Source organism: Notothenia coriiceps, unplaced genomic scaffold (genome assembly GCF_000735185.1).
Source record: "Notothenia coriiceps isolate Sejong01 unplaced genomic scaffold, NC01 NC01_scaffold00030116, whole genome shotgun sequence".
In the NCBI taxonomy this organism is placed as follows: domain Eukaryota; kingdom Metazoa; phylum Chordata; class Actinopteri; order Perciformes; family Nototheniidae; genus Notothenia; species Notothenia coriiceps.
The window spans coordinates 7,271-18,306 of NW_011362817.1; the positions used below are offsets into that span (position 1 = coordinate 7,271).

General features: G+C 41.4%; 2 protein-coding genes across 2 annotated transcripts in view; one reads left to right on the forward strand and one right to left on the reverse strand.

Annotated features, from left to right (window-relative positions):
- Positions 1-214: 214 nt before the first annotated feature.
- On the reverse strand, positions 215-2,336 carry LOC104959241 (cytosolic carboxypeptidase 4-like). The gene is made up of 3 exons (XM_010787109.1): positions 2,251-2,336; positions 1,560-1,692; positions 215-376 (listed from the first exon to the last, which is right to left on the reverse strand). Exons 1-3 carry the CDS (start codon positions 2,334-2,336, stop codon positions 215-217), a joined length of 381 nt encoding a protein of 126 aa, XP_010785411.1.
- Positions 2,337-3,343: 1,007 nt separating this feature from the next.
- LOC104959242 (transcriptional activator Myb-like) overlaps positions 3,344-11,036 on the forward strand; it is a gene marked incomplete at its 3' end in the record, with an annotated part of 10,787 nt that continues 3,094 nt past the window's right edge. The window contains exon 1 of the mRNA XM_010787110.1: positions 3,344-3,373. Coding sequence (XP_010785412.1) covers positions 3,344-3,373 — 30 coding nt within the window. The remainder of the gene's footprint in view (positions 3,374-11,036) is intronic.

The window sequence follows — 11,036 nt, forward strand, 5'->3', positions numbered from 1 at the left end:
CACACACACACAGAGCTGACGGATATCTGTGCATTAATTATAGCAGGGAAAGTCTCAACGAATCTACGAAGAAGATTAAATGCTGTCACGATTCTCTATCTGTGAAATGTCTTTATTTCTAAAGGGTTTTCACATTAATTTGAATTACATAATACATTCATGCTGACACACACACACACACACACACACACACACACACACACACCCACCCACACTACTCACGGAGCTGGTGCATATCTCTCCAGCTCCGGCTGGCAGGACAGGCAGTGATGGTCACCACTGGGCACGGGTTTCCAGCCAGACTGCTGCAAAGAGCCTGCTGCTGAAAAAACACCTTGGTAGGATCCACTGACCTCTGCAGCAGCTTCAGGTTAGCCTGAGAGACACAGGGCAGACCCTGAGTGATGGTTCTGTATCTTATTGTCTTTTATACAAATGTGTATTTATTAGGGCTGTCAACTTTGATCGGTTAACGCACCGAATTAATCTGAAAACCTCAAACCGAATTAATCAAATCATCAAGTTTGATTACAACTCCCTCCTGGAATACCAACGCAGAACTGAATCGCATGGCAGTGAAAAGACAAAGACGGCATGGAAATTGTTACACGCTACATGTATTTCACTGTCGAGAGACCACTGTAAATCAGTAAGAATCATAACAGGGTTTTTTACTTTGTTTTAACATCTCAGCTTAGTTTTGAAGATGGCTGAATTATTGGCATGAATTTCCGACATTAAGCTAAAGCATCGACAAAGCTGCTATCACAGAGAGGCGCTGTGATCACCCTCTGTATAATGTGTGCTACGCAGTGTGTATTATCTCTGCTGCTATCTTACTCTGAGCATATCTGGGACCCTTTGCACTATCTCACACTCCTGTGCAACTTTAAGAAACTGGCGCATGTTTCAGCAAAATGCCTTTCCTCAGTTTTCATCACACATAAAGCTAACAGTAAAGTTGCCACGAGGTAGATTTCTCTTATCAGTCTGCCATGCATTTCTGTATTACAACATCACAGTCGCCCCACAAAATACAAATACATAATACTGAGATGAATCATTATTAATCACAAGATGTATTGGTGATTAACACGATAACATTATTTTCGATGAGACCACTAATATCTATGTATCAAACTAATTGGTTTACCATACATATTCTGACGGAAGCTTGATGGTGTTTATGGTCATCATAAGGAAGCATTTGTACATATCTGAAAAAAACACATATTTGTGACAACCAAATGATTAACATTTTCATGGTTCTTCATAGACAACAACTATTTGGTTTTGTTTTTAAAAGTATTTTTTGGGAATTTCAGGCAGACAGTGGAGAGACAAAAATAAATTGGAGACATGGGGACAAATGTCCCGTAGCTAGACTTTAAACTGGCAAATTGATGTGGTGGTTTTATTTTAATATTAAAAGTCATCAGATGATGAATTTATGGATGGATGGGCAGATTTATGGGTTGGTGGATGGATGAAAGATGGTCAAATGGATGGATGGATTAGTGGAAAGATGGAAGGATGGATTGAAGGATGGTGATTAGTACCTTGAGAGCAGAGTACGTGTAGGGATAATGGTAGGCCAGGTAGCAGACGTCTTCACTGTGTTTGAAGGTGATGGTAAAGGTCAGAGTATAAAAGGTGGTTCTCCTTCTGCCCCGAGCTGGACAATGGTGGTTTCTGGAGGAGAATAACAAAGAGTAACTTATATGTGTAGCTAAAAGGTCCTTCTCTAGCAGTGTATGGAGGTGACGTCTCTATCTTATGCACTGGGCTGAGTAAATGGTGCGCGGCAATTTATTTAAATGACACGACTAACCAAGATGTTGTTGATGACTCCTATATAGTTTCTATACGTTTTTTATGGTTGTATTTTTCTGTTTATAAGATAAATTAGATGTAAGAATAGTTCCATTGTTGACATATGTGAGTTTATTAATATATTTAATACACTGTATTCATTACAAGTAAACTCACAGCATATGGATACAACTAGCGCATTTGCAGCTCAAACAGCTTATCTCCCAGGAGACTAAACAGAAATGGGGGCTGTTACATAACCTATTTACCACAAATTAAGTTATTAGTAAGTTGCGTCCCTTATCTGTACTGAACCCACTTCTGGCAGTCTGATTTAGTCACACCACAAGATTGGATGACCAGCATTTTGTTAAAAGTAATGACATTTGGACTGCAGCTAGAGAGGAAACACATTACATGTGTTCATTTAATTCATACCTGTAGTAACAAATCTCAGTCCCAGACCTGACCCAGTGTGGTCTTCCTCCCAGAGCTTCCCTTACAGAGTACAGCACCGGCTGCATTCCTGCAGAACACACACACAATTGATGGAGGTGTATATGAACTTGCTGAAAGACATTTGAGGTGTCACGGGTCAGGAGGAAAAGCTGTTGTATAGTAATGAAAAGGTTAAGGGTTATATGCCTGGCAACCTGCCACCGGTTATGAATGTGTGTGTGAATTTGTGAACATTGGCTTGGCATTTTTTGTGGTCAGTAGACTTACACATTGACATATAAACACAGTCCTAACCCTATGAATAATGGACTACCTCCTTTATTTTCTCAACCTTCCCTATCTTCTACACTGTTATTTTGATAGCAATATTAGAATAATTTTATACAGGGTTTGAAATAAAAAATTCAGCAAACCTGCAGATCTTTCAGTCAGTTCTTACCAAAAGGCAGCTTCACTCCAAAATAACTCTGAAACTCATCTTACAAATGTACATCTTAACACATTAAATAAGGGATATTAAAGTGTTGGTACTGGGTAATTGGATTACCTATAAAAAACATATCCGCCGGTTTACATACGTTTCTTTTCCAATGTGAGTCAATGGGAAACATTCTTTTTGGGGCCCAATGACGTCACGTGATATAGAAGTTGTAGTACCACTGTTTGGCAACATTTGCTTCGACGCCTGGTGTATCTCTGTATCTCAGTATTTTCTCAGCTGGCTTTTAACCCTGGGCTAGAAAATATCCACTGTTCATGATTTAAAAACCATCAAATCCCGAGGGCTAAAACTTGATAGTTATATTATGTTCTTTCCTGTCAGCACATTACACTCTTTTTGGGCAAAGAGTATTTTTTTGTTCAATGGCATATAGACTATTTTGGAAGAGATATCCTTTCTTCTATTCATTCACCTCTTCCTAAGAAGAAACCGATTTCCCAAGGGATGTTAAAAAGAGCAATTTTCCGGTACAAAGGGCATTGTATGAATCAGTGTGTTGTATGAAGAAGTGAGATTGCTACTGGAGATACAGAGTGTGTTTGCGTACTTAGTTGTAATGGATGGTCTATTATGGTAGGAACCACTGCTGAGCCTGTAGAGGTGTGTGTGTGTGTGTGTGTGTGTGCGTGCGTGCGTGCGTGCGTGACACAAAATAAACTTTGATGAAGGGTTTTAGTGTTGAAGACACTATGAGAGATATAGAGAGTTGAGCAGGGCAACAATGCTCATACAGCCTTGTGTTTTTAGTGTCCCAGTGAATGATGTCTCCTCATGTCAGCTCTATACATGTCAAATATGTAGACGCATCACCAATGAAATAAATACAGGACAAATTGAACATGGAGAAAAAAATGATTCACATTCAACACCGCTTTGTCAAACAAACATCAAATAGAACAATATTACATTTACTCTTGCCTTTCCTGCCTCTGATGTATCAGTAGGTAAGTGTTTGTCTGACTTCACATCACCACGACTAAGCTAAAGCCAGCTAATGTTCAGCGTGGTGACATTTATTTGTCTCTTTAAGTCACTTGTAACCAACCGCTGTCTTTAAGACATATAGAGAAGTAGCATTCAGTTTTTGCCAAGAGTACTAGTAGTAGCTGACAACTAATAGCTGAGAACTAGTAGCTGATTAAAACTAGTAGTAGATGACAACTAAAGAGTGTCCAGTTTTGCAACCAACCTTGATATAGTTTGAAATTTGAGCACAGCGGGGCGTAAGAGGGTCTGAGGTCATTTTGTACCAATGACAATAAACCTTCCATAAAACTCTGGCACTGCATTATTGCCAGTTAGAAAACACAATATTTGGGAATACCAAATTACATACAATCCAAGTTTGGCATAACATTTATTTAACAAATTAACAAGTGTCACTTATTATTGCTCTTCAATTCAATTGTGACACACACACACACACACACACACACACACACACACACACACACACACACACACACACACACACACACACACACCCTCCCCCTAACCACTGTCATTATAAAAGTCAGCAGCTGCTGCATGCATTGATCATAAATCATAATTGCTTGTCCATTTTTCCCCACTTGTTTAATGTTGCTGTCAGGGGGAGAAAAGGGGGGAGGCGGGGAGAGGGAGAGGAAGAGAAAGTTTGCTGAGACACAAAGATGAGACGGGGAAAAAGGAAGGAAGAGTTGGGGATATTAGGGTTGTTAAAAAAGTCTCCACATGTTAATAAAATGAAGATACTTACATTGGAGTCATGTATGAACAAACCTTTTCAAGATGCTAACAATAAGCTGATTCAAAGAGTTTGACTCCGTACTGTAGCGGCCTAGTTTGTAGTGATGGATGGTCTGCGTTGATTTAGAGCTGGTTCATGACTTCACAGGACTCATGGGTAAATGTTACAATAAAAGGTGTGATTGGTGTAACTTCAAACGGACACGATGGGACAGTAATTGGTCATTAGGAGAACTGCAGCTCAGAACGTCTGCATTCGTTTAAAGGGGTTTGTGTGCCTTTTGTTTTCGGGTTGTAGGTCCTGCACATTTTTCAGGATTCGCACAAACATCCACTCTCAAAGGTCACTGTTTTCGTTCATATGCTTATTTGGGAAAATTGGTAAAATAATGAATATGATATCTTTTACCTCTTGACGTGTTTTACTGCTCACGTTTTGTCGCGTGGTGTAATTAAGGAGTTTGGTCATCTCCTTGCATCATGTCCTGTTCGTTACACCGATGTATTCAAAATGTATGATATTGCATTAAAGCACCTTTTAAAGTACATGACATGTCACCTGTTAGACACTTTTATCCAAAGCGACTAACATACTCAATACTGTGGACAATCCCCACAGGAGCACTTTGGGGTGAAGTGTCTCAGGGACACAACGACATGCTGACTGCAGCGGGGTTTGAACCTGTGACCCCCTGATCCCAACGCTCTATCCACTGCGCCATACACCTCCCTCAAAGTACAAAGTAGTTTGTGTTTCCAGATAAAACATCTGTTATTAAAAGACGGGGATTAATTCGTAGAACATAAGAAAGAAAATGTGCTTAATTATCCCACATGTGCCCTGCAACAGACCACTATCAGTCGTATTTACATGCTATCACAACATGGAAACACACACACACACACACACACACACACACACACACACACACACACACACACACACACACACACACACACACACACACACCAGTTGTAATTAGTGACATAGAGGTGATGATGAGTGGGAGGGATTCACACGGAGCTGGTCTGACAGCTTTATCAGTTCCACTGTGGTGAGGACAGATGGCTCAACCATCTCCATGGACTTACTGTTACCACACACACACACACACACACACACACACACACACACACACACACACACACACACACACACACACACACACACACACACACACACACACTGTGCTTGGCAAGGCACAATATGTACACACATTACTAACAGTTTTCTATACTGCAAGCTTGTACAAATATGACTGAACACTATTATCATTAGCTGCAGAATCAGACATACTGCAGTGCATTCTGTCTATGGGAAGCACATGGTGTGATGGATAGGTATCATGCACACAGACATGTCTGCAGAGAGGAAACATGGAGATTGTTGGACCCTTTATGTGTTTCATTTCTATATATTATCTGTAATCACCCACAGCTAATGCAGCTGAGGACGATATATCCTTACTTATTGTCCCTTGTAATGATTGAGCCTACACTTCTCACAAATTGTTGTGGAATTAGTACAGACCCTTCAATGCCAACTTCATGAGGTCGATAGTGTTAGCTGATGAACAAAGAAGAAGACTGGAGGCAAGCACGAAACAGCAAGTAGTAGGTAAAATATAATGCATCATAAATGTCATCTTGCTGGCTTCAAATAGAAATTACAACATACATATAAAATGACAGACTGATTGGCGGGTTGGCCAAGCTGGTCTCATTGGTTAATGGTCATTTTCTTTAGCTAACAATTAAAAACAAGCCTACAGAACTATTCTGGTACCTATGCTCACAAAAACATGCTATTAGGTTTATTCGCAGAAAAGCATGGATATCCGGAGGTTATCCACAACCATGTTTGGTATACATTGTATTCAAAATGTCCTGAGCTTTTCTGCCATATGGTTGCGGTTATGTACTTTACTAGATATAGTAAATGCATATCATATATGTTACATTAAATATCTAGTAGTCTATTCTTTCTATTTCTTTATTTGTTTGTTTTAAAGGCTATAATTAATTCATGACTAACTTATTGAAAACATTTTTTAAACAACATTACCAAAGTCTGTGGAAACTATTACAAAGAGCCTTTAGTTAATTGCTTTAACCATGCAGGCCTTATCAAAGAAAAATGTAGCCAGATGTTTATTCTTAAAACACATTGAGTGAAGGCCTTGGTCTGCCTGTACTGTCGACATTCACGCGATGAACTAACACACAACACAGATGCTGCATCGTGTTGTTTCTGCTCGTTCGCAGAGGAAACAAACCCCACAGCTGCTCACTTGATCCAGAGCACAGACGTTAAACTACTATTTTGATATGGAAATCGCCTTTGCTTGAATATACAACTGAGATGTTGAGATACCACGCTTGGCCCTTCCTCGACTCTCCTTTGTAAGTAAATCAACATCAAAGCTCACAAAACACTGGAGCTCTATCAATCACAGATGCTCCTTGGGCCTTTCAGCTGCTTGAGAAATGTTGAAGTAATTAACAATTAGCGGTTCAAAGGGAAGGTGATGGGCCCGAGTAGACAAACCTGAACTTGTGTACTTGTAGCACGACTGACAGTGTGTTTTAACACCTCGTTTCAAAAGATGAATGCTCACCTCAAGTGCCAATCCACAAGCCTCCATTGTGTTTTCCATGGTTGACCTTACTAGAATAACGTGATCTGTCCTCAGGAAAAAGACCTCATCACATTAAGCTAATACACATGAATTCACTTGAACCTCTCCAATAAAACAGAGCTCTGTAATGAATAAATAACTATAAATGCCTGCAGCTGCGGGTTGTTTTTTACGACTGATGCTTAAGGGACTGTAATGAATGTATCTTGGGTTTCAAAAGGGCGAGTGGTGTGGTTCTTTTTCATTTTTGCACAAGAGGCTATAGGTCTTTTTTCTTCTTTTTTTTTAATAAAGGGTTGTTTTATTTCTCATACCAGATCTTTCTTGTCTCTTTTCCTTTATATTGCTCCACAGACTTTTTTTTATCTGGGGAACTGTTGAGGATTTTTTTCATTCAATTAATTAAAGAGGCTCCATTATGCTTTTTGGGTTTTGTCTTTCCTGTCGTGTGTTATTTAGGTTTTTGTGCATGTAAATGGTCTGCAAAGGCTAAAATCCCAAAGTTCCCTCCAAAGGGAATTAAAAATAAAGACCTTTTCGAACATTAAAGCATGTCACAGTAGAGGCACAAAATACAAATACGACCCTGAAATGAACATAATAGGGCCCCTTTAATATTCAATAAATTATTCAAATGATACATAAGGTTCTGACCCCCTTTTCTTACCCCACTTTATTTGATAATGTACTTTCTTATTTTCTTTTTGGGCTCTGTAATTTGCTTTAGGATGTGCAATGGTAAAAATGATTGTACCTTGTAAAAATAAATTGTGAATGTCAGCATTCTAAAGGCCGCTACACACCAACCTGAGACCAAAGAACGCGCACCGAAGACGTCCCGACTTTTACGTCAGCTACGTCGCCTGCGCCGGCTACGCCGCCCGCCTACGAACACGCCGCAAAGACTTCAGTCGACGAGTGGCAATAACTGTCCTTACCAGCAAGCAGCGGTAGTGTGTATTGATCATTCAAAAGAGGCAACAGCCAATCAGAGTGATTTCTTTGGCCAACTTTCTTTGGCTGACTTTCTTTGGCCAATTCAACATGGCCGCAGGAGACCGTGGGAGGTGTGAAAATGTGCCGTAAAGCAACGATGGTGCGGGACACACCAACCTGAGTAGGGCGCCGCGAATGCCCGACTGCCTCTGACGGCCTCTGACTCCCAAAATCGGGTAGGTGTGTCAGGGCCTTAAGGTGACCCCTGAAGAGGAATTTAAAGGTCTCCTGTTATACTGTTTTTCATCAATATATTATAGTTCTCAGATATTTACAAAACATGTCTCTGAAGTGTTTGTTTGAAATGCTAGTGGAGTACTTCGGGAATGTCGGGGGGAAGAGGAGTGTGCCGTGAACGTTGTGATCAGCTGATTTTGCGCAGTTCTCCAGTGTGCACGGGGCACAGAACGTGCACAGGGAGTCTCCCTCCGCAGCCAGTTGGCGTAGTTTTGGCACAATTCCGTTGTGCAGACCGACGTTAACAGCTGCCCCGCCTCGTCTTTGCACATGCAGTCCGCTTAGTGACACAAGTGGCGGTCTGCATTTCAGATTTGGGCCGAAAGCCGAAAGGGCCTTCTTAACCATTTTCGGCCGATAATTTTCGGTGGCCGAATATTCGGTGCATCCCTAGTTATGACATCATAAAGTGGCCAAAAAGTGAGCAAATCTTTTTTCCTGAGCCTTTCCCGAATCTCTTTACACAGAGGGGACACATGTTTATGTATAAAAGACATGAAACAGTGGATTTTGCCTAATAGGTCCCCTTTAAAGAAAAACTCACTCATTCGATAACTTGGACAGTCCTATTGTTCTGCCTGAAATTCTATTTCCACACTTTAAAATATTACTGGCAATTTCCCCTTCCTCCTCCACGGAGCTAACGTTGATGACTTAATTGTTCTCTCACTGGTCTCAAACTGCCCGACACAATCTGCCCCTGGGAACCCTCCGTGTCTGCCGTGAGCCTGAGGACGTGGAATCCGGTGACACAGCGTGTGTGACTGTGTGAACGTCTAAAACTAACCGGCTCCATGTGTGTGTGGATTGCTCCAGTGTGTGCATGTGAGAAAGTGTTTATGAGCGCGCTTCTCGTGCACGTCTCCCATCATGAGTGGCAGGCATTCTTAAGCCCACTTTGTAGCAATGTGTGGGAAGCCAGCCGAAAGGGCTTCCTCCCTGTTTTCTCAACGCCAGCGATTACCAGCTGCGGAAATGCTAATGGCTGTTTTGATAGCCATGGACAGGGGCTAAAGCATTTGTTTTAGCAGCTAATCCACGTCTGGCCTGCACTGCCCTGAGCCTGTTGATTTTAAATTATGAGGGGATATTGCAGCCACTGCAAAAGGTACTCGCGAATCACCAAAACTCCCCTGGTCCTCTCCGAGCGCTGAGTGATTTCAATTAGGGAAGTTAACTCGCAGATTTAGTTGGAGCCGAGAGCACCTGATTTATGTTTGAGGCTACACACTTCAGGAGGACTTCAGTGAACTTGCCGGGTTTTTCCATCACTGATAAATGAGCTGCATTATGTTCAGGACTTTAAATGGAAAACATGTTGTGTTTTGTTGCAGGGCCACCCCCATTATGCACACATGAATTCCCTTTTGAGGCCAAAGGTGCTAAGTCGAGTTAGTGACACTTCAGAGGGAAACAACAAATGGGGGGCTTTTTCTTTCTGAGTGTTCTGAGAAAAACAGCATGTTAATTAGACAAGAAGCCGTTGCAGGCTGTTTGTTCTGTGACCAGCAGCTTGTCTTTCAAAGACTGCACAGGCCACCATTATGAAAAGTGGTGTGTCCATCGGGCTCGATATATATCTAAAGCCATTTGGTTATATGAACTCGATATTGTGAGAATCAGGTCCACACAATGTCCATGTTTCCCTTTCACATGTGCAGAACACAACAGGAGATGCCAGAAGTTTTTTTTTACTGAGTTGAAATATGTGGACATTTGTTTGGGTGAGGCGAGGATTTGAAGGCACCAACTGGACACTTATTTATTCACTCTTAAAGCCAACTCATGACCCAGTGGTATTTGTTTGTAAATCTGATCAAATGTTACGCCTAAGAAATATCCAGAGCCCAGTCTGCTCTGATTGGTTAGCTGTCCGGCTCTGTTGTGATTGGTCAATCGCTGTGTGTGTGTGTGTGTGTGTGTGTGTGTGTGTGTGTGTGTGTGTGTGTGTGTGTGTGTGTGTGTGTGTGTGTGTGTGTGTGTGTGTGTGTGCTCTCCATAATAGAGTGGCGAAGTCCCTCCCCTTCCGATGGACCTCAATGGGACCTAATTTTTCGGAAAGATTATGTATTGAAGTCAATGGAGAGAGAAAGATTATCTTTCGATCCCGTTTCAATTGTGCCACGAATTACACATATGATGTTGTCATATTTAAAAGATAATTTTGCAAGTAAAAAAAAAAAAAACGTGTCGTAAAACTGTGAAGTAACACATTTGTTTGTGTGAAACGCTCAATGAACTACATCTCCGGGTCTAGCAGAACAACACACGTCACCAAGATGGCCGTCACTACTGTCTTGTCAACAAAAGGATTGACTACCCTAACTATCACCAGTAGCGTTTGGCCGTGCGGAAAAAATTAGGGAATGCGCCAATAATGAGAAAAAGTCCCTTTAATTTTGGGTGGTGGGGGGTGTGGTGAGTCAATGTACATAACGTAACCAAGATGAGTGATTACAGCGCCCGTTTATCATTTACACACATTTTATCCTACAGATGGCAGGACTTAGCAACACTCCCTGTTATTCTGACGCGACCAGGCACTCTCCAGCCGAAAGCCTGCTAATACAAAGGCATTCATTACACAAAGCTAAATTCAGGAGACCTTACCGTTGTATACGTTCAGCGGATTCGCTCCTTTGTCCTCGGCTGTATCATCAGCT

Bases quoted from the DNA above. Each gene is read 5' to 3' on its own strand.
- LOC104959241 (XM_010787109.1), bottom strand. From the start codon at position 2,336: ATGCAGCCGGTGCTGTACTCTGTAAGGGAAGCTCTGGGAGGAAGACCA. The intron at 1,693-2,250 runs GTATGAATTAAA...ATTCTCCTCCAG, and splicing joins ACTGAGATTTGTTACTACAG to AAACCACCATTGTCCAGCTC. The intron at 377-1,559 runs GTACTAATCACC...TGTGTCTCTCAG, and splicing joins ACACGTACTCTGCTCTCAAG to GCTAACCTGAAGCTGCTGCA.